This window comes from Elgaria multicarinata, chromosome 8 (genome assembly GCF_023053635.1).
Source record: "Elgaria multicarinata webbii isolate HBS135686 ecotype San Diego chromosome 8, rElgMul1.1.pri, whole genome shotgun sequence".
NCBI classification, from domain to species: Eukaryota; Metazoa; Chordata; class Lepidosauria; order Squamata; family Anguidae; genus Elgaria; species Elgaria multicarinata.
In genome coordinates this window covers 110,315,156-110,337,001 of record NC_086178.1, presented here as the reverse complement: position 1 = coordinate 110,337,001, position 21,846 = coordinate 110,315,156, and the positions used below count along the sequence as shown (strand labels likewise).

The window sequence follows — 21,846 nt, the reverse complement described above, 5'->3', positions numbered from 1 at the left end:
GAGAGGAGGTATTTCTGGTTTTGCTTATCTTTTGCTTTGAGGTCTGTACTAAAACAATTGCTTGGGAGTTAGCAAAGACTCTCAGGATATCATGATTCTGCACAGTCTTCGTCCACTGCTATTAAGCCCTCTCATCTAAGCCACTGCACACCTCTTGGGTCTGTGGTATAAGCTTTATTTATTTTAAACTTTATTTTACTGCTATCTCACGAGCATTACAGGGCACTGCTAATCTGCCTCTAGAAGAGATCTTTCATTCCTCAACCTCCTCAGTCAGTACATTCACACAATCTAACTGTGTGTGTTACGTATCTGTGAACCCCTTTTTGTTAGACATTGACTTTATTATAGAGTCTGACTACCTGTGAGCGGATTTGGGTTGTTCCAGCTCTTGGGCTTATTCCTATTCTCCACCTAGGCATTTTCCCAATTAATGAAATTCTGTGGCCATCCCTAGCTTAAAGCTTTATGCTGCTACCTTTCTTCTGGACTGAAGTTCCATCAGATCCTAAAGAGCCTATGGCTTTATATGCACACATTAATCTTCACATATCCAGTTGCAAGGTACAATTGAAAAGGACATGATACAGCCACATTGCTGAAGCTAAGGAGGTTTGGGTCTTCTGGATGGAAGACCAGGCACTGGCCAGGAATTCCGTGCATGCCGGCTTGAATTCCATCATGGGAAAAGGCAGACTATAAATGAATACAATATATTTGCAGGCAGGGTAGCAAGTATAATATTTTAGTGCTTAATTTCTGGTTCTCTTTTGAAGAACATTCCTATATTGTCATTATTTAAATCATGGTTACTGATAACCATAATCACCAAACCAAGAATATCCCATTTCACAGATGGACAATTGAGGCTAAGAGATAATGGCTGAGGACTTATTTGAAATATACCCAACATTATACCCACCAGGCCGTAATTTTAATATGGCAAAACATTAATATGACAACCACATTAGATGTCTGTCAGAGTGGGCTCATGTATCTCAATAGCCAGGAATTCTTTATATACTGTGTGGGAATGGGCAAAGGGCCCTATTTGTCTGAGGTAACACTGTATATGTCATGTATCCAATTGGCAGGATTTCCTGCCCTTATTTCTGAGGACAACGTATTACATTAATTAGATGACTACATACTACCCAGGTCATGTTATCTAGGACACAGGAACAATTTGGTGGGGAGAAGTGGAGAAAGGATAACGCACTCCTTGCCCCTGACCACAGTTCCCCCCCACCTTCTGAAGCTGCTTTGGTCTTGTGTTACAAACATCTGTGTGCAAGAGATATACCTTTCAAGGAGTGCCCACCTGCTAATTCAGGAAGGAAAAAACTGATGTGAGGGATCCACAAAAGTGTATGCTTCTTCCTTTAAATATAGGGGGAAATTGTTCTAATTTAGCCTATGTATAGAGTCCTCCTGTTGGATGCAACTTTACATATGTGGTTGGGTTACTATGGTTTTCTCATCTATGAACGAGGCCCATTTATCAGTTCTTGCTGAGAAATATTTTAGTTGCCCTCAGAGAGAGTAATTTGTGTCCAGGGCTGGGGTGGGCACATTGACTCTAAAAATGTTCGGTTTCTGGTTTTCACGTACTGATGGTAGTAATATGGCTGGTTTGGGTTTTTCCAAATGTACGGGGGGGGGGGGCAGCAGGGGGAGGGAGAAGCACCTTGCAAATGTACCGTGTCTAGTTGAAGTGGGTGACGTCTCCTGCCTTTCACATTTTCTCTTACAAACGGCCTAACAAATTGTGGCAATTAACATGCTGTTAGTGTTAGATGTAGGCAGCGAATGCAGGTGCTAATAATTGAAAAAGCATTTAGAGCTTTTACACCCCAGCTGAATATTTCATAATGTGCTGCATGTTTCGCTATTTGCTCAGTGGGTCTCTGTCACTTCAATCTTCCCTGAATGCTTTGACTGGCGCTCCAAAGCTCCACCAAGCCAAGAGTGATGGCTTGTCACAGGCAGAGTCTGCTGACTCCTGCCGTGGCTCGCTGGGACTGGCTGCTAAGGTTGTCACGCTGCTCTGATGGAACTCAGCAAAGGTTTTGTGACTAATACACCCAGCATTTGTCAGCTAACATTAGCCGTTCCCCATGACCCTCTCTAGTCCCTACCAATGGCATTACGTTGTAATGAGAATTTGTAGCCTGTGCATGTGTGTTGCTCTAATGACACATTCTGGCTGACCTTTACTTTCACAACCTTAATCAGCAATGAAATTTCCAAGGTTTCAGAGCACATGTGAAAGCAGCTTTGTCAGGTAAAAAGTGCACAGTGCTAAGGAATTAAACTGCTCTTGCATCCCTAATTCATAGTTTAGCTACCAATATCAACCTTGTACTGGCCACCAAACAAGGGTTGTTCATTTATGTCCCCGTAGACTTTCATATGCGAGGGAAAGATTCAGATACCCTAGAGTCCTAGTTGAACAGTTACCCACTGCACAACAGAGATTTCTGTTCAACCCAGGGATGCTCAAATCCGTTCATTTCCTCCCATGTCAGTTTCAGATTTCGCCTACTATATGGATTTTTAACACATTTTTTTATCCAAAACCTGCATCACAAAATTTGGAGAAGTGAGAAAACCAAAGGATAGCCACATTCCATTTCACATATTCATTAGGGAAGTGCAAATTAGGTCAATTCCCTGTACAATGAGGACCAAACAAAATCCTCCCCCCAACCCAATTCATATTGCATCTGAAGCATTGTGGTGTCTTAAGTGCACCTTAGATTTTGTTGCCACGGTTTTCATATAGTTCAAATTTGGTCTCATTGCTCCCAATTGGAACATTTTATATGAAAGTGGTGTGGGTGTACTTAACCTTTAGCCTCTTCTTCTACCAGCTGTTCTGTTTAGGATATAAGTTATTTGGCAGTGCTGGGGGGGAATGCCTAACCAAAACAAATAATGAAACGAACAACAACACTACGGAATTGACTGAGAACTGTCATTGAATGAAAATGTCTTCCAATTGACCAATTACTTGACATTCTACCTGACAATAAAATGTGTATTATCTATAAATTGAAAGCCCATTTACAGGATCATCCAGCATGTGTTAACCTTGGGGAAAAGTCATCCAGCATTACATCCAAACCGACAAACCCTAGTTTGGGATGTTGGTCTTCCCTTGGAATCTACTAAGGGTATAGCATTTAAAGATACTTAGTGAAGATGGGGGAAGAGGAGTATGTCTTGTGAGTATGTTTATGTGTATGTCTTGACTACAAACTATTTTTTCACGTTAATTCTGAACCACCCCATTGTCTTTTAGCATTGATTACCAATCTTTAAAATATTCCAATTTGACAGGAATTGTTTAGAAGATCAGCAAAGTAATAATTTAAGAATACTTTGCATTTTTAAAGTACTATATAAACGACAAGAATTATAGCAATGTGTGTTTGTACATTCTGTTGGCAACTAGTTAGTAAGAGACATGGCCTAATCCTGTCAAAGCTGCAATCATATGCATGCTTACTTTTGATTGTTTTCAATTAAGCACAACTTGTTACAGCCAATCCCTAAACTGTGGGTTATTTTAATGACGGTTTAGTGAAACCAGCCAGATTCATAAAACATGGTTTGAAGCTCGCTTTTTTCTGTAAGCCATAGTTAAGGCTAACCATAGGTTATCCAGGTTCAGACATATTGTTAAACAGGTAGTTAAAAACAGAATTGAAAGGTTCTGATCTCCTTGCAGCTGTGCCTGATGAGAGTGGAACAGGAGCCCAAGGTTCATTCATATAATGCTAAACTACAATTTAGTGTTACATCCATATGAAGCCAATTTGTCAGCAATGCCTCACCTAGAACCCAAAGATGATCTTATGTTGTTATGAAGTTGTCCTATCCTGTGGAAATTTGCCACCAAACTTTGTGATGATGGAACGTTCAATCAAAGTCAAAGGGGAAGGTGCTGGTTATACTCATCTCTTCTTGAAATCACTTAGGCCTTTATCCAGGGCTGGCCCTACCATTAGGCAGGGTGAAGCAGCCAGCTCAGGCAGCAGACTTTGTGTGTCATGAATGGGCAGGAAATCATTAGCTATTTAATTTATTATTTTATTTTTATCTGCCAGAGATGGGGAGAAGCACTTGTGGGATTTTCTGCCTCATGTGCCAAAATAATTTGGCTGGCCACGTATACTGTGCACCTTGACTTGGGTTAGTGGCACCATTTGCCACTTTGCCCCAGGCAGCAAAATGTCTGTGGACAGCCCATCCTCTAGTATTAACAGTTCTACTTAGCAGTGGCTTATGAGGTCAGCCTGATTCTGCACAGCCTTCATCCACTGCTGCTAAGCCCCCAACCAGCATGAAATGATCCAAGCCATGGGGGAGACAACTATACATGCCTGACCCCTTATCTGGATTATCTATGTCTGAAGACTCTGGAGTTTCAGTGACTGCTCTGCTTGCAAAGAAAAATGTAGCTCAGATTTTTATTAGGGTATTTTTTAAAATCTCATTGTGCTCCTGGAAATTTAAAACTGGATGTTGTATTTGCATGCAGACCCATTTGCTCTGCAATCATGAGAGTCCTTGAACTTGAGGCTAAAGCCAAATGGATACATTTCAAATCGAGGCGTGGGGATGAGCATGTGAGCTCCATCGCCCTTCTCCACTCATAGAGGCTGTCTGTCTGCGGCCTCCTGTACCTGCGTGTGATTTAGAACTTGGGAAATGAGAGCTTTAAATTGCTCTCCTGCACACAGTCATCCTTCACATGTAGAGGGCAACAAGATGATGGAGGGAAGAGAACTAGCACACTCACCACCACCCCTGCATGTGGAGACTACATGCTTTAAAATGTGTGAATAGGAGTTAAGAGGTCCATGACAGTTTCTCTTCATTTTTTACATCACTGAAATGTAAAACTCCTTTTAAGTAATTGGCATACATCAGGGATCATTGACATGTGTATGAAAGAAGTAACTGGGGATGTTCTCATCAATGCAATATCATCATGTAGCAATTCATTTGTTTTCTGTGTCCCACGGGATTCTTGGTGGTTCTCTCTCCACTTTGGATTTCTCTTTCCTTGGAAAGTGCCAAAGCACAAACTCATGTGTCCTCCTGAAGTTTTTTGTCCAAATTCTTTATGAACCGGGAAGGATTTGGAAGAACAGTTCATATATTTTACCTGCCCATAGCCCTTGGGATAGCATGGGCTATCAATTGAATTAAATGAAATAGTAAAAAACATACTTATTTATTTGAATATATATCCTCCCCTATCCCATAAGTTGGCATTAAGGAGGTGTGCATAATACAATATACAATTCAATTAAAACAAAACTGAATACAGCATGTGTTTGTGGGGCAGGAAGAAAGCCATCCCCGCCAAACCTAATTTAAATATACACTTTAGGGCTGCATTTCTGTACTTATTTGTATGCAAGTCTCATTACGTTTTCACAAACCTCGAAGAAGCGTTGTCTTTTTCCCTGCCACTTTGCGGAACCTTGGCAAACAGTCGCTGAGCAACTTTAGTATGTCCTGTTTTGGTTGGCAGGCTGTGAAGGCAGAGGTGGGGTGGGGTTTGAAATCAAAGAAAATCCTCACGGTTATGAAATTCCCCTTGGCAACCAACTGGAAATTCAGCAGACCCAAGGCTTCCATGGTTTTGGTGTGTGATCAGGGACACTAATGATAACGACCCTTTCCTGAGAATGCTGCTTGTCTAGAGGCCAATGTCAAGTATACCATTCAGTTTGGAGTGGACAGGGACAAACAATTTGTTTTCTTTTCAGGGCCCCTCGGCCCTGTCACATGCTATTTGTTTCTACATTAAGAGGCTTTGTCTCAGCAGGACTGACATTTCCTCCTACTCTGTGCGCTGGACTCATGCAACTGCTGCTTGTTGGAGTACTGAGGACTAGAGGCACAACCCACCAGGATTTTTCCCCCTGTACAAATCTCACTGAAATGAAACTCCCATTAAAACTCCCATTCATTTTAATAGGCTTTATGCATGAGAGGTTTCTGCTGGATTGTGCTCTTCACATTTCTGTACTTGTTTACACACATTGTTTGTCTGGATCTGGTAGATCCCACAATTAAGTTGTCAGATTGGATTGAGAGCAACTCATTTTTGATTAGGGATGGGTGAGAAATTCACTCAGTTGAGGTTTATTCATGGATTTACCCATTTTGTACCTCCTGGAAGCAAACATGCACCTGAACCAAATTTTCAACTGGAAATCTGACCTTGCAATGCGTTACATGAAACAATAATAATAATAAAAACCACTTATGTTAACATGTGCAAGTTTGAAACATGTGCAAAGAAAACTGTATGCATTTTTAAAATATGCCCCCCAAAAAACCATCACTTTTAGAGAATGGGTTCAAGCATACAAAAATGCATATGTTTGAAAAATGTGCACAACGATGCATATGAATTTATGTGCATGGGGAAAAAATGAGGTTGGTGGTGGAAAAACTAGAACACCAATAAGATCTGCCCATCCCTATTTTTTTATCACATGCAATATAGGAATAAAAAATCCTACTCACATTAATTGCCACTGTACATTGCAACAATGACAAAACACCCCATGAATCAATGCATTTCTTTCCTTAATACATGCATTAATTGACGTCAGTAATGGCATATAACCTTTATTTTCAGTTCTCCATTGGGATCCAAGAAAACATTAATATTCCCACCGTACAAACTACATTATCCATTATCTTCCTTAAGTTCATCCTCAGCTATTTTCTGCCATTGCTAGTTACTTGAAGGTGAAGCTTGACCCCTTCAAATGGTGACGTTGAATAACTACAAATCAACACTGAAGATGCATTGTAATTTAGTTTATGTTCTGACGCTCTTCATACTCATTAATCATTTTTAAAACTTCAGTTATCAACTAAATGTGTTGCATGCTAATAACTGGTTACTTGTTGTCTCATGCCGGAACTAAATTTTTTTATATTGTATTTTGTATTTGTATTTTTAACTTGTTGGTTGTTTTATGATGATTTTAATTTTTGTGAACCGCCCAGAGAGCTTCGGCTATTGGGCGGTATAAAAATGTAATAAATAAATAAATAAATAAATAAACTAAATACTATTGGAGACATCTCTCTCCTCCTCTCTCTCTCCTTTCTTCCCTGTATCACCAAGTAGCTTGGTTTATTTATTTAAAAGATTTATAAGCTGCTATATAAATATACAAACTAGTCCTGAACGAAAGATTTTCAAACAAGACATTTCTGTTCAAAATTAGGGGGTACTCTCTTCCTGAAAATGGGGCTGATTTCAACAGAAAATTCTTTAAAACGTTCGGGGTTGCAGAGCAGTGGCATGGTGGACCTGGTGTTTTGGGGGTTCTTTCCCTTTCATAAAAACTATTTTTGTAGTGTGGCTCATCTCAGAAGCCACCAACAGGCAGTTAACAGACAGGATAAGTTTCTATATCTTATGAATGTTTTAAATTAGAGAATGGAAGAATGATGATGAAGAATGCAATACAAATAGCCAGTAACATTCACATGTGTACATTTGCATCTGATGATTTTTAAAAATAAAAATAAAAATTAATTATAGAGTGAAGTACTGTTTATACAGTTGCTTATAGGCATACAAATATGGATTCTATCAGCAACCTGTCAAAAGGTTATTCATCTATTGCAGCAAAAACGACAAAGAGTCGTTTTTGTCGGGGCCAGATCTACACCTAGCAGGATATGGCACTTTGAAAATGTTTTGAAAATTGTATATAGAGTGAGTCCTGGGCCTCAACAGTTGTCACTACTGTTATAAACCGTTTTAAAGAGGTAGTGTAGATCCTGCCCAGAATAAATGTGTCACTCTTTAAGGTGCCAAAAGACACTTTGATGCATTTATTTATTTATTTAAAGTATTTTTAAACCCAGGATGCACTGCCCTCATAAGGCAGCTTATAAGACTATAAAACTGATGAACATACTATTACAATATAAACACACACAAAACACACACACACACACACACACAGAGCAGAAACTATTTTTTTCTCAAGTACAGCACAATTCACGCACATGAAGCCTGGAATAACTGTATCTTTAGTTCTTAGACCAGCACTGATGATACCATATGTACCTTCCTTGGGAGTAACTTCAAAGTTATGGGGCCACTACTAAGAAAGCCCCTGTCCCCATTACTTGCCAGCCTAATGGCTCTCGATGGCAGGCCAAAGAGGAGGGCCTCAGATGATATTAATACTTGGGCAGGCTCATACAGGTATAGATGGTCCTTCAGATAACATGGCCCCAAATGAGTTAGGGCTTTAAATGCCAAAACCAACACCTTGAATTGTGCCCAGAAACAAATAGGTGGTCAATGTAATCAATACAGAATAGGTGGAATTTGATCTGAGTCCCTCACTCCCACAAGCATCTGACTGCTGCATTCTGTACCAGTTGAAATTTCTGGACCATCTTCAAGGGCAGTCACAGATAGAATGCAGAACAGTTATCTAGCTTGCACCTAACCAAGACATGTTTCATCGTTGCTAGATCATCTTCCTTTAGATAAGAGCTACAGCTGCCAGACTATTCTAAACTGGCAAAAAGCACTCCTGGCAACCAATGCTACTCACAAGTCCATGGATAGTGCTAAGTCCAGGAGTGCTCCCAGGCTGTGTTCCTGGGCTTTAGGGGAGAGTGATCCCATCCCTAGTCAGATCTAAACCTCCATCCAGATTAGCAGATTTTCCATGTCCCAGGAATTCTGTTTTATCTAGATTAAGCTTCAACTTGTTAGGTTTCAGCTGCCTCTCTGGTATTAGTTCGTGGAAAAGAGGTGTAAAACTGTGTGTCATCTGCATAGTGATGATACCTCAAGGCTACAACTCTAGATGACTTCCTAGCAGCTTCATGTAGATGTTGAAAAGCATGAGGGAAAAGGCAGAAAATAATAACACCATTAATGCCTTCCTGTAAAGACAATAATTTAAATGTAGCCCTCATCACTGAACAAGTTTTCTTTACTCTAGATGGGCTAGGATTTTCTTTATTCTAGATGGGCTAGGATTCAAAAAATCATCAAATGAGTTCCATAGTACCCACAGGTTTTTCTCAAACAACTGCCCCATTCCACCCCAAATTTCTCACGTCAAATTGTTTTTGAAGCTGGCAAGATGTTAAAATATTGTTTGTGTTATGGATGGATGTCTGCTATTCTAAGAAAAAAGTTGGAAATCCCTTTGAACATGCACAGTGCCTTGGACACCTTTATCTTCCAGCCTGGATTGTTTGCCTAGGGAGTTAATTTACACCAGGGTATGGATACAGTGAGTGTGATCTAATTAATTGTCCTGGAACTTTCAATAGCTTCTGCTATCATGTCACTGACCATCGCATTCTTCTGTACCAACTCTCCACGATGGGACTGGAAGCACATTATTATAATAGCCAGTCCTTCCTGGTAGGGGTGGAACAAGAAGATGGTGCTGGGAAATTCACCACACCTTGCCATATGGGATGCTCCACAAATCTTACAACAAACTTGCTGAATGAGCATAGGGGAAAAAGGAAAGGAACCTCTCATGCAAGCACTTGAGTCATTGTTGATTCCTAGAGGGATGCCTGCTTTCGCTGACATTTTCTTGGCAGACTTTCTAGCGGGGTGGTTTGCCATTGCCTTCCCCAGTCGCGGTTGCCTTTCCCCGAGCTAGCTGGGTACTCATTTTACTGACCTTGGAAGGATGGAAGGCTGAGTCGACCTGAGCCAGCTGCCTGAGAACCAGCTTCCGCTGGGATCGAACTCAGGCCGTGGGAAGAGTTTCGGCTGCAGTAACTGCCGCTTACCACTCTGTGCACATTTCCATAAAAATGGCAGTGTCCAAACTAGGAAGTCACCACTGCACAATATATTATGATTTTTTTTGTCTTTAGTATGACAAATTAATTCTTGAAAAAACTTGATAAGTAGACTTTAAAAAATGATACTTCAGAAGTTATGATATTAAACTCCTTTCTTTCAAAATGTTTAGTGTATTTGCCATCACATTATGAGATTTATCCCTTCACTCAGGAGTACCAAAAACTTAGACCAGAAACGTTTTTAAAAGTATAATAGTTTGGTTGCCCAGGATCCCATGGAAACTGGAGTGGCTCCAGAAGCATCTATTGAGAGATGCATATGGCAGCCCAGAGAATATGTTGCCAGACCCTGAGCAAAATGAGATCACCAAGTAGCAATTAATTGAATGTGTTTCTTTTTATGTTAAAATTAATGCTTAAATTAATGTATATGTTCTATATTACAGCAATAGCTTTTATTCTCCAGTTCAGTCAGTGGTACTCATGGGAAGAAAAACAAGCCTCTACTGAACCTGTTTACATACTCACTGTGTAGAGTTGCCACCTATAGCAAAATTTGAGCTGGCAGTTTCCTGATGCCACAAAAAGTTGCCACCCTAAAGTTAAGTTCAAGCTACATTTGGAGATTCCTATTCAGGCCAAAAATATGAGAATTTCCAAAGGGAGTTTCAATAAGACTAGAGAAATTTGTCAAGGCACTTTTGCCCATCAACTCAATTAATTGGACAGGGGAGCACAGTCGGTGTTACTATATTTCTTTATAACCTTTTGAGATTAAAAAAAGTTCACAAAAAATGACACCAGAACAGCTGATTCCTCCCCCTTCATTTTGTATCCTGAATGGTTTTATCTTCCCTTGGGTTGGACTGAGCTTCATAAGCATGGAGTCCCAAACAATACCTGCTTGGGTCAAGGCTCGGGGTCAGCCACCAAGGATGGGTGACTTGAGTCCAGCAGACAGACCAAGGAGAAAACAAAACAAGTCTGGTTTGGGCAAGCTCCCCACTCGTTGCCCGACCTATGTTTAGCAATTCTGATGTGTTACTGAGCAGACAGCTCAAACTTGGGATGAGTAATCTCCCTTGGTCCCTCTTCAGCAGGCAATGAAAGCAGGCTCCACTTTGAAAATCCTTCCCCCATCATGCAAACTGACACAGGCATGCTTTTCAAAAACCCACAGCCAATCTGTTGATCATTACTTATTTACAAAGGCCTTCGGGCAGAAAGTCCTGTAAAAACCATACTTGATACGGTATACACTAGCTTTTTCGGCTTGTGGAAGGGGGGAAAAAGTCCCCCTAAGGCTACCTCAAACCATCACTTTCTATTGCACATAAAATGTACCGTGTAACACTAAAGTATTTAATATATATGGTATAATATATCTACAGGAAAGGCATTTGTGTAGAAGTGTGTTAGCCTGTATTTGGTAATTTGATGTTTTGCTGAAGGCTATGACTTGAAAAAGCCTGCACCTTGTGCCGAGGACCTGTCATCTCAGTACCCAAGAGCCAGTAGAATAAAGAAGTACCCTAAAGCAGCAAAACTTTGACACAGCTTTGAAGCATATGAAAACAGTATAACTCCCCAGAATTATTATGACTCAAGATCAAAGAAATGAGGCATACTTTACATAGCAAACAGGGACAGTGTACTTCGCTCCAAATGGTGCTGTGCTCCCTTCCCTCTGACTGTCTCTCTTTCGCTCTTCTTTCATTTCACTTTTATACCCCTACATTTAGCGGATGATAGAAAGATGGGGAGGCCCCGCATTCTCCACCCCCACCCCCGGCTTCAAATTTCAAGATGATACAATTAATGGAGATGAGATGACATGAAGATAAGTGAATTGAAAATGACAGTGGATGACAACAAGCATCATATAAATGAGGGAGTTGGTCGTGTGCTCATTTTATTCTTTTCCCCCCACCCCTCAACACGCATGTAAATCAGCATTGCATAGGCAAACGTTAGCTAACAGGAGCTCAGGAACTTCTTGAACAACACATTTAACAATAACAAATGGTCAACAGGGGCCAAAAAGATGGCAGCGTTTCCTCTCTGTGACTAAGTCTTACTTTTTTGTCCCTGCGGGTCTAAATTCCAATGCAAATAGATTGGAGATTTGATGATATCCTCAAATGTGACTTAGACTGCAGGAGCAATAAAAAGGAATGGCTATTTCTCCAAGCATCACATGAAACTTTGATTCAAGTGATTGGAAAATGTGTGTGTGTGTGTGTGTGTGTGTGTGAGAGAGAGAGAGAGAGAGAGAGAGAGAGAGAAGGAGTTTCGGGGCACCATATGGATTTATTCAGGAATATTAATCACTGCTACTGAAATGAGACAACTAAGCCAAAATCATAATTATATGTTTAGAAGAATACACCCTTCTGCTCCTCTGCCGATTTGGATCTAGAGTTTCGCTATTATACAAAGAGAAAAAGCAATTGATATCCTGACCCAATTTTTTGCCCAACCAGTGCCTATGGTACAGCCAGATCATCATTGCAATGTCAGTATGACACTATTTTCTAGTGTTGTAGTGGTGTATTCTGCATCCTATGCATGTGTTAGCACAGTAATTCTTGAGATGGGGTGTAAAATCAGTTCATTGTCAGGTGATCGCTAAAGCAGCATATTTTACAACTTCAGTGGAATGTCCTATTGTATAGGAATACCAGCGAGCTGTGAAACCCTCCTCACATATGTCATGACAAAACTCTTTCATCCCTCAGATATTTATCCTAAAGACAAACCATTAATTTTCCACCACCAAAATTTGGCCAAAATGAAATTTAAAGTGAATTTGCAACTTCCTCCTAGGGCAAAATTCTCAAGGCCGCCAAAAGAATTTCAATAAAGCTGCCAAAATTTATTGATGGTGAGTTTTCCAGACGTCTCTCTATTGTCACTGGATTTGCCTAAATAATAAAACAAAATTCAAAGCAAATATGGAGTTTGTCTTTAGGATAAATATCTGAGGTATTAAGAGTTTTGATGCAATGTGTGAAAGGAGGTTTCACAGCTCATCCATAGTCCTATATAATTTTAGTATAAACTATAAAATCTTGTTTGCAGTATTAGCCTCAGAAAACCTTTGCTTAGGAATTGTCCTATGGAAATCATTACAGGAAGCTCTATTAGAAACAAAAACTGCACATCTGATAATATATGGGGGAAAACATTCAACACCCAGCATCTGTTTTCATCACCTTCCTTCATACTATCTAGAGTCCTTTAAAAATATATCCCCACATTTCATAATTAATATTGCTTTTAGCCTCAGTACAACTGCATTAGTTCTGAACTTTGCTTTGGGAAGTACATAGATTATTAGGCTTTTAAAAAAAACATTCAAAATCAATTAGGGGAAATTTGATTTCAATCGACAGGATAAAAGGAAGGTAATATTCAGGTTCATTTTTGATTGTGATGATACATCTCACATATGGCCTTAAGTACAGAAAACAGTACTCAGAGGGATTCCAACAAAAAGAGAATTGCCCAAGGCAAACTAACCACATGAGTTCTTCTGATTGGTTAGTGCTATCATTAGTGCCACTGCTGTTTAAGAACTACACATGGACAGGACAGGGTGACAGCTAAGACTTTAAAGCCTATGTATTTTTCAAACAGCTTTTCAAACTGTTTTTCATGACAGATTTTTTTCCAGCTCTATCATTAACTGCTGACAAGCTGACAGAATAAATACTTCAGCCTTTCAGAAACCATCTAACAATCTTCTACTTTCCCCACCACCCTGCCATGACCCCCCTTTTTATTTATTTTTTATTGGGGGAGGAGGTTGGTTTGTAAGAGGAGATAAAGATATGAGTCACTCAGAGTCTTACCTCATCATCTTGGGTGAGGAGTTGGGTGAATTTCTCATGCCTCCATTCCGCTGCTTTTTTTTGGGCGACAGCGTTGTTGGCTGCTCGTCTTCAACTGGAAATACAGGCAACTTATGAGGTTATGATCAGCTCAAATTGCCACATGAAACACAGGTAAAATAGCCAAGAACACACACTCAATTCCATTCACGCACTGATACTTCATTGCTATCTTATTTAGGTTCAATAAAGACCAAATTGATGTTAGTCAAAAGAGATCAATTTGAAAGATGAGAAGGAGGAAGAGGAAGAGGAAAGCAAGGTATTGACTGAAGACATTCTGGACATGGTATCACACTTTTGTAAAAGATCGTTTTTAGTTAAGCTGTGGTTTTGGAAAACAAAAATTAGTGTCCTGCGGCATACACCAAAAGATTAGGTATATTAGGAATTCGAACAATGAAAGCTGCCAGCCTGCACTTTGCTAATGAGCCCTGATGCCCATCAGTTCTTATGCCTTAAATGTCAGAACACAGAGTCTTCATGAAGAAATGTAAGACATTCAGTGCCTTGATATTCAACGCTGCAATAAATAAAAAACTAGGTGATTGTGCACAGATCTCCACCACAACTCAGAACTCACAGGAGCAAATGGAATGAAAACAAATGACAGGAGATCGTCCTGTATAACAAAGGATGGGAATTGTGGGAGAGACTCTTGTAAAAGGGATGAAGTACACATTGAGTAGAATACTATCATCTTAATAACAAAAGCAAAGAAAACACCTTAAGATTGTTATAAATAGTACCGCCTTTGACTACCACACAGGGTCTTTACCTTAAGCACAGTTACAACAGTTTTTCTAACAAGCAATGAGTCAATATTTTGCCTCCATGATTAATGTTTAAGGCTGTACCATTTGTGATTATTAGCAGATCAGTGCTTTGCTTGTTATAAAAAGCTGCGCTCTGTCAACGTCTGGCCTAGCAAATTAACGCTACAATCAAATAAAACAGTCTGATTTCCATCCTATTATTAACAGAAAATCAGACTAAATGCAATCAAAGTGGCTGTGCCTTAGGTAGAAGTTACCTCCAAGTTAAAAGGAAATAAAAGTAGCAAGAAGCACAGCACCTACATTAATAAACAAACAAGAGATGGATGTTGTCAACCACTTTGGGTAACGCAGGATAAAAATTCTTAAAGGAAAGATTTGCCAAGATTTAGCTGAGAATGAATTAAACAATACTCAGTATGGTAAACGTTAGTTACAAGCACCATAAATCTAAATTATTTTAAGATTGAGGCATGGGTATTTTGGGGATAGGGCCCCTGGCTTTAACCCTATTTTGATGATCTATCTATCCAATCCCACAATTAATGATAAACTCAGGAAGCATGTGTGCAGTAATTAGAATATATCCAGAAATGGAGCAAACAAGAAAACAAGAATTGTGAATTGCTACAAACAGTAGTAAGAAAAAGGACTGTTGAAGGACAGCCATTATGCGCCCCTGAAAGCACCCTTTTGCCACAAAAGTGTTTGAAGGTAAAAATTTAATTCAACCCTAGCACAAAACATTCAAGAGCATGACTGTACCCTCCTAACCATACAGATCAAGGTCTAGATAAGCGAGGCCCAACATTAACTTTTTTATGTAAAATATTTCTAGGCCATGTTTCAGAGCAGATCTCAGAAATAATGGTGGAATTAATCCTATCTGGTTCTAAACAAGTGTTCCTAATAGTTTATGCATCAAAAAATCTGCTGAGTCTCCTTTGCTTTGATAAAACGTATTTCTATGCAAGAAGAGAGAAGCTTGTACTCAATGAAAATGATGAGAAATCACCCTAGTCACATCACATTCAAAAGCAGATTCTTAAACAGAATTTATGCAAAAGGAGTTTATTCTTTCTGAGTCACTCAAAAATCGGTTTCTTCCATAACAAGTTTAAAACAAACATTGTTCACTTCTGAATCATATGTACGTACAAATGGGAACTATTCGCTATAGCTTATTCCAAACATTTTGCCATAACAATTCACACTAGTTGTAAAGAGGCAAAATATAAATCCTCATTTGATCATTATTATCCTTCGTATTTTCCACTCCCCAGAAGTTTGCATTAAACTAATTTGAGAACAGAAAGTGTTACTTCCCTTAACTCAACAGGAAACCCCTCTTTTGAAGAATGTGCCTCAGAGTTCTCTAATGGAATTGTGTCATTATGCCACACAATAACCCTGTTCACAAAACTGCCTCACACGTTCAGTGAATGTGTGAGGGAGAAGTGTGACCACATGGGTTTGCTATATTAACTCCATCAGTTAATATCAATTAGAGAGACAGACAGAGACAGGTATGTAAATCAGTTGGTGGATATAATGACTGTCATGGCACAACAGCTGGAGACAGGCCATCTTGCACCATACCCTAGAGCTTTTCTACACAATGTTGTTAATCTGTATATACTTTTGGTTTTGTCACAGAACTGAGAACTGAGCTTGACACAAAGAGCTTATCCTTTCCTGCTTTTCAGCTACATAATCTCTAGGTGGCACTGTGCTATAGTGGAATAACACATTTACACAAGTAGAAAAATACATTTTCTTTCACTTTCAGAAATAATACTTATTTTTTCCACTTCTAACATGTCCTGGGAAAGTGCTCTTAGAAAACAGAAGCAAAAATGGAGGGTCATGACATTGTCTAAATAACCCGTAAACAACTAAGTAGTGAATGATGAGCGCACAATAAATGCCTCATGTAGAAGAGAGAGAATGTGCACTGTGAGGGACTCTCCATTTGCTGGCTGGGACTAGGAATGTTGGAGAAAACTGCAAAGGATTCAAATGAGTTTGAATTTCTATGAAACCGACCCATAGATTCCACTGTAGACTGACCACTTTTTAGTTGCACAGATTCTGTGGAAATTTTTTTTTTTTACTTCTGGGAATTATATGCAAATATAATTGAACAAAACTATGAAAAACAAATAAACACCAATCAACAATGTACACCCCACCCCAATATGCTAAATCATAAGAATTGTGATTTTGGGGGGGGGGATTTGTGCATTTACCACTTTGGGGAGGGGAGATTTGCACAAATTAGCAAATTTGCACATTAGCACTGATGTGGATTAGCGCACATTGAATGAAATTGTGGTGAAAGAAAATCAGATTCTGTCAATGAGTGGACAATAGAACAAAAGACAGGTGACAATCCATGGGACACAGGCAGAATGGATTTAACAATGTCCTTACATCCTTAAGCTGGAAACAACTATTATTCAGACCCCACTCCAAGAAATGACTCCATCACTGGTCATTTCACCAGATAATGTTTAAGTTTAAAACACCAAAAATCACTTGTTTACCTTTTCCCTCCCTTGTCCAATCTTCCCTTGTGTTAATTAGATTGTAAGGCATTCTGTAAATCTATCTATTTTATTCTTTGTACATGTTTAGCAGCCAAATAATAATAACTTTTAAAATACTTATAGTAATAATAACTGCTTTACCCACTGTGTGTGATTGATACAATGCAATCATGAAGCATGGGAAGGACATGTAAGAGAGAGAGAGAGAGAGAGAGGGAGGGAGGATGGCTACGGCTACTACTACTACTACCACCACCACCAGTTCTTCAATGGGAAATGTATGCCCCACTTTACTTTGAAAAACGCAGAGCAAGAAAATTCAATAAAATTGGATTTCTGTTTCTTGCTACAGCCAATTGGACTATGGGCTGAAATATCTGGCAGTTTAAACACTACGTATTTGCTGAACTGCCTTTTAATAAAGATGTGTTCCTTTTTATTATTATTCTTTTTCTCTCTCTACAATGCTGGAAAAGAATTATGCTGATATCAATGAACATATAGAATTAACAAACTTCCTTTATCAATTCTGTAAGACAGGGAGGTTCAGGAATTTGATACAGAATATCTGAACCTCATCCTGTGTCAGTACTCTCAAAAAACTAAGATCTTCCTTGGTTTTTTGGATAGCCTTAATTGTAACGCATCATATACAATCCTTGCAACAACCTAACGCTCACTTTTGCCTAATAGGCACAGCATCAAACAGTTTTATCTCCGGGAAAGAGTCAGTGTCGGAAAAGCATCAGACAATGGCTAATGAGGCTGGTTTAGACTGCAGTTTAGTTTAAAACTCACAAGTATGTTTTAAAATCTTTGCTTATTCCCAAATTATATATATATATATATATATAAAAGAGTCTTTATTTCAATGACATAACCTCCAGACAATGTTCCATGAATTGATTTAAGATGTGCCGGTACTCTTAATGGCCTTTGTGTGAAGGCGAACATCTGAAACAACATCTTTCTTGGCTTTTATCCTCAATTCTGCCTTTAAGCACAATCAAGAAAACGTCTTCAAAGAAGCAGTGGTCAAGGTCTTTAGCCATTTAAAATATTTTTATATGCCTATAAAAATAAATCTGTCACCTCTGTTGTCTCATCTATATCGCCAACAACACGGTTAACAGGGAAAAGCCAACTCTTTACGTACCTCCAAATAAGTTGTAACAGCTAAGATTAATCAAACATTAATGCAAACTTGTAAACTTGCCAAGTCTATTTGTGAAAAAGGTAAAGATTTCAAAGCCAGCCAAACATGAAACACAAAACCAACAAGAAACCATTAGTTGACTAGCTATCTCAATTAAGGTATTAATCACTACATCTGGAGAAACCCACATCTGCAAGGACTTAACAGAGCATTAGTAAAGTCATTTTCACATTGAAAACGCTCAGGTTGCACAACCCATGCACAAAATAATCTCTGTCGTCTGATGCATCCAGCTACAGGCTACCTACGGAGCTCTTGGTTCAACCCCAGCTTTTTGTTCTGGTAATGGTGGCATTTGGCAGGTAGGCTGAGTGCCCTTTGCAATCTACAGTAAGAAGTTTTTCCTTGCTCAACAGAGCCCAACAAGTTAAGCTGCAGCAGTGAGGGATTGTTAGGTCGAAGGAGGCTTCCTTTACGGTTATTAACAAGCGGGACTGGTTCCGGGATTCCGTCAGTGGACTTGATGCCAACCACTGCAGGGGGACTTGCACTCTTGAACTGAACTGAGTGGTTTGAGTAACTTGGTTTAGCTTCATTCTTTACTTCTAAATAATAAGGAAAAAGTGTAAATTAATGCTTTGTGCATTGTAAGATTGTCCAAACTACATCAACGCATCAGGTTTAAGTGCCAGTCTCGGACTCGTGGAGGTTGCCTCCCAAACCACAATCCACATGGCCTTGAAAGCTGTGGTGTAAAAGCTGTGCTTTAACTCTTTCTCTTTCTACAGCTGTAGGATAATTTTACGGTCAGATGCAAAACATTTGCCTGACATTTTTCAAGCGCACATGGGGGCAAGCCTTTTTTACATCCTAGCTGCAGACCTTCGTACTTCGTTGGATGCCACTCTGGAAGGTCCCCCAGTATTCAGCAGTGGCTTCTTTGAGGTAAATTGGGGCGTGTGTATGTGCACGCGCATGCATGTGTGCAACTTAAGAGAGCAGGCCCTGGCCTCCATGTGCAGTCATCTTAATTTCTTCTAAAAATACACTTAGGTAAAAATAAATATAAAAGGATCCTTTCACAATCATCATCTGTAAGCAATAATCCCCACCGAGAGGAAGTGTGTCCAAAGCAATCGTTATTTCCCACATGTTGATCAAATCTCAAGATTTATTCGCAGCAGAAGAGATGGATTTTCTCAGTCTGCCAAAAGTCGAAAGAGAAGTATAGCTTATATACACATTTTTGTTTCAGTATTTTCAAGTGTGTGGGCAGATCTAGGTAGATCCACTTGCAACCTTTTCAGACACTTCATAATACATGAAAGCCATTTCAGCCCTTTTAAAGGAAGTGAGGTGGGTGGCAGTGAAGAAGAGGGCCTTTCTGTTGTGGCACCCCGTTGTGGAATGAGCTTCTCAGAGAGGCTCGCCTGGTCCCTATGTTGAGCTCTATTTGATGCCAGGGGAAGACCTTTCTTATTTTCTTTTTCTTAAAAGCTGTTACTGTATTTTAAATATTTGAAGCGCTGCTAGGTTTTCTGTAGTAATTATTTTTATTTATTTATTCACTTACTTACTTAAAAACATTATCCTCTCTGGATTACTCTGGAAAAGCTGATTTACAATTTACATATGCAAAGGGGCATACTAATTTTGAGGCCTTTGATAAAACTTGGCTTCTCCTGTATCTGAAATCTCAAACAAGTAAAATAAAGGTGTTTAAACAAAAAAGTTTAACATTGAGAAGATGTTTTTCCTTTAGAAGATGTACACCTGAACAACAGCATGATTGATATATACTGCAATCCTAGGCATGTTTATTCAGAAAAGCCCCACTCTACCCACTGAACTCTGTGGAATTTATTTCCAAGCATGGGATTTCACTGTAATTCAAATCATGCTTAGGATTGCTGTTACATACACACACACTTGTCCCCAAACCAAAGTCATGTTTATCTTTTTTCATGTTTCCACATTGAATTGCATCATTGGGACAGTATGCGAATAAACAATTGAACCAGACTTTTAAATTGTGGCTTGTATTATATTGGTTAAGAAAAGTGGAATGCATGTTTTGAGGAACATACAATTTTCTATATTTCAGAAAGTATACAAAGTTCTTCCGTCAAATAAATAGACAAGGAACACCTTTTTGAAAATCCCAACACATCTTTATTCAAATGTAAATTACTAATTGGAAAGTATAGACGGAACCCAGATGTCAACGCGTTGCTTTCTAGAAACAGGAAACGTGTCTCTATCACAGAAAGCTTATCACTTGTAATCTACACCAGATATATTAGAGTTTGAAGGAGTTGTTCCGGTTTCCTTTTTAACAAATTCCAGATGAAGGATTTAATCCTGTGCCCAAAACAAGAGATAAAATGAAGTCTTCAACGTAACATTTTACATCTAGAGCATGGCTCCAGGAGTAATTTCTAAGGATGTCTGTATGTGAAATGTTTCATCTGAAAGGTCACCCAAGAGATTTTCTTGCACGCTATCTTACAAATGGCAATATCACAGATTTCAGCCATGAGCACCCTTATGAGCAAGAAACATGGATGGCATCTTGGTTTCTCATAGGCACACCCACAGGCATCACTCTAGGAACTACCATAGGAATAAAAGTGTCATGGTGCCGAATCACCTACAACTGGTGCAAGCCCTAAATTTCGGTGAAAGTGAAAATGATGCTTCTTATCATGACATGCATTGGAGTGGTTTTGTATCCTCCCAACATAAAAGCAGAGACAAAATTGTTGGACACAGAGGCAAATGAAGGCTAACTCCCAAATGGACAAGTGAATCAGGTGTGAAGAGAGGTAGAATTACAGGAAAGTCAGGTTCTGACTGGACATCAGGAAAAACCTCCTGACTGTTAGAGCAGTACGACAATGGTGCCAATTACCAAGGGAGGTAGTGGGCTCTCCCACCCTAGAGGCATTCAAGATGCAGCTGGACAGCCATCTGTCAGGGATGCTTTAATGTGGATTCCTGCACTGAGTAGGGGGTTGGACTCAATGGCATTATAGGTCCCTTCCAACTCTACCATTCTATGATTATATGATTGCTGATGGGGCTGTGGAAGCAAGAAAAGGATTGCCAAGTCAAGGTACTGTATAAGCAACCAGCAGGGGCAGAAGGAGCCAGTGGATATGTCTCTCCATAGCTTCAATAAGTACAAAGGAATGTAAGAAGAGCCCTGGGGTACCAGACCAAAAGTCCATTTGATTCAGCATTCTGTTTGCTACACTGGCAAACTGGATGTCTCTGAGAAGCCCACAGGTAGGGTTTATGGTAATTGTCATGAGCTTAGATGGTTTTAAAAAAGAAATGCAATAGTTATTGTATCTGTTGGTTATATAGCACCTCCATATTCAGAGGCAATATACCTTTGAATACATGTTATCAGGAGAATGCAAGGGGGAGACTGCTTCGGAATGAATGCCAAAAGCAAGAACACTTCACTGCCATTTATTGGGGTGTGGGCAGAGATACACATTCATGCCTGACCACAGCTTCAGTAAAACCCTGCATGTATGTTTCAGTTGTTTTCAGGGGGGCAACACTCCTTTCCACCCCAGGAGAGGGGGAAAAGGGAGTCTAAAGAAACCAGAAATCAG

At 39.5% G+C, this 21,846-nt stretch overlaps 1 protein-coding gene across 8 annotated transcripts in view; it reads right to left on the bottom strand.

Annotated features, from left to right (window-relative positions):
* Positions 1-21,846, bottom strand: part of KCNMA1 (potassium calcium-activated channel subfamily M alpha 1) — a 720,064-nt gene that overhangs the window by 74,811 nt on the left and 623,407 nt on the right. For 4 of the 8 annotated variants that reach the window (XM_063133174.1, XM_063133175.1, XM_063133178.1 and 1 more), the window contains exons 19-20: positions 13,701-13,794; positions 5,457-5,549 (exon numbers count right to left, since the gene is read on the bottom strand). In XM_063133174.1, the coding sequence (XP_062989244.1) occupies positions 5,457-5,549; positions 13,701-13,794 (187 nt within the window). The remainder of the gene's footprint in view (positions 1-5,456; positions 5,550-13,700; positions 13,795-21,846) is intronic. The other 4 variants (XM_063133180.1, XM_063133181.1, XM_063133176.1 and 1 more) reach the window with 1 other exon arrangement.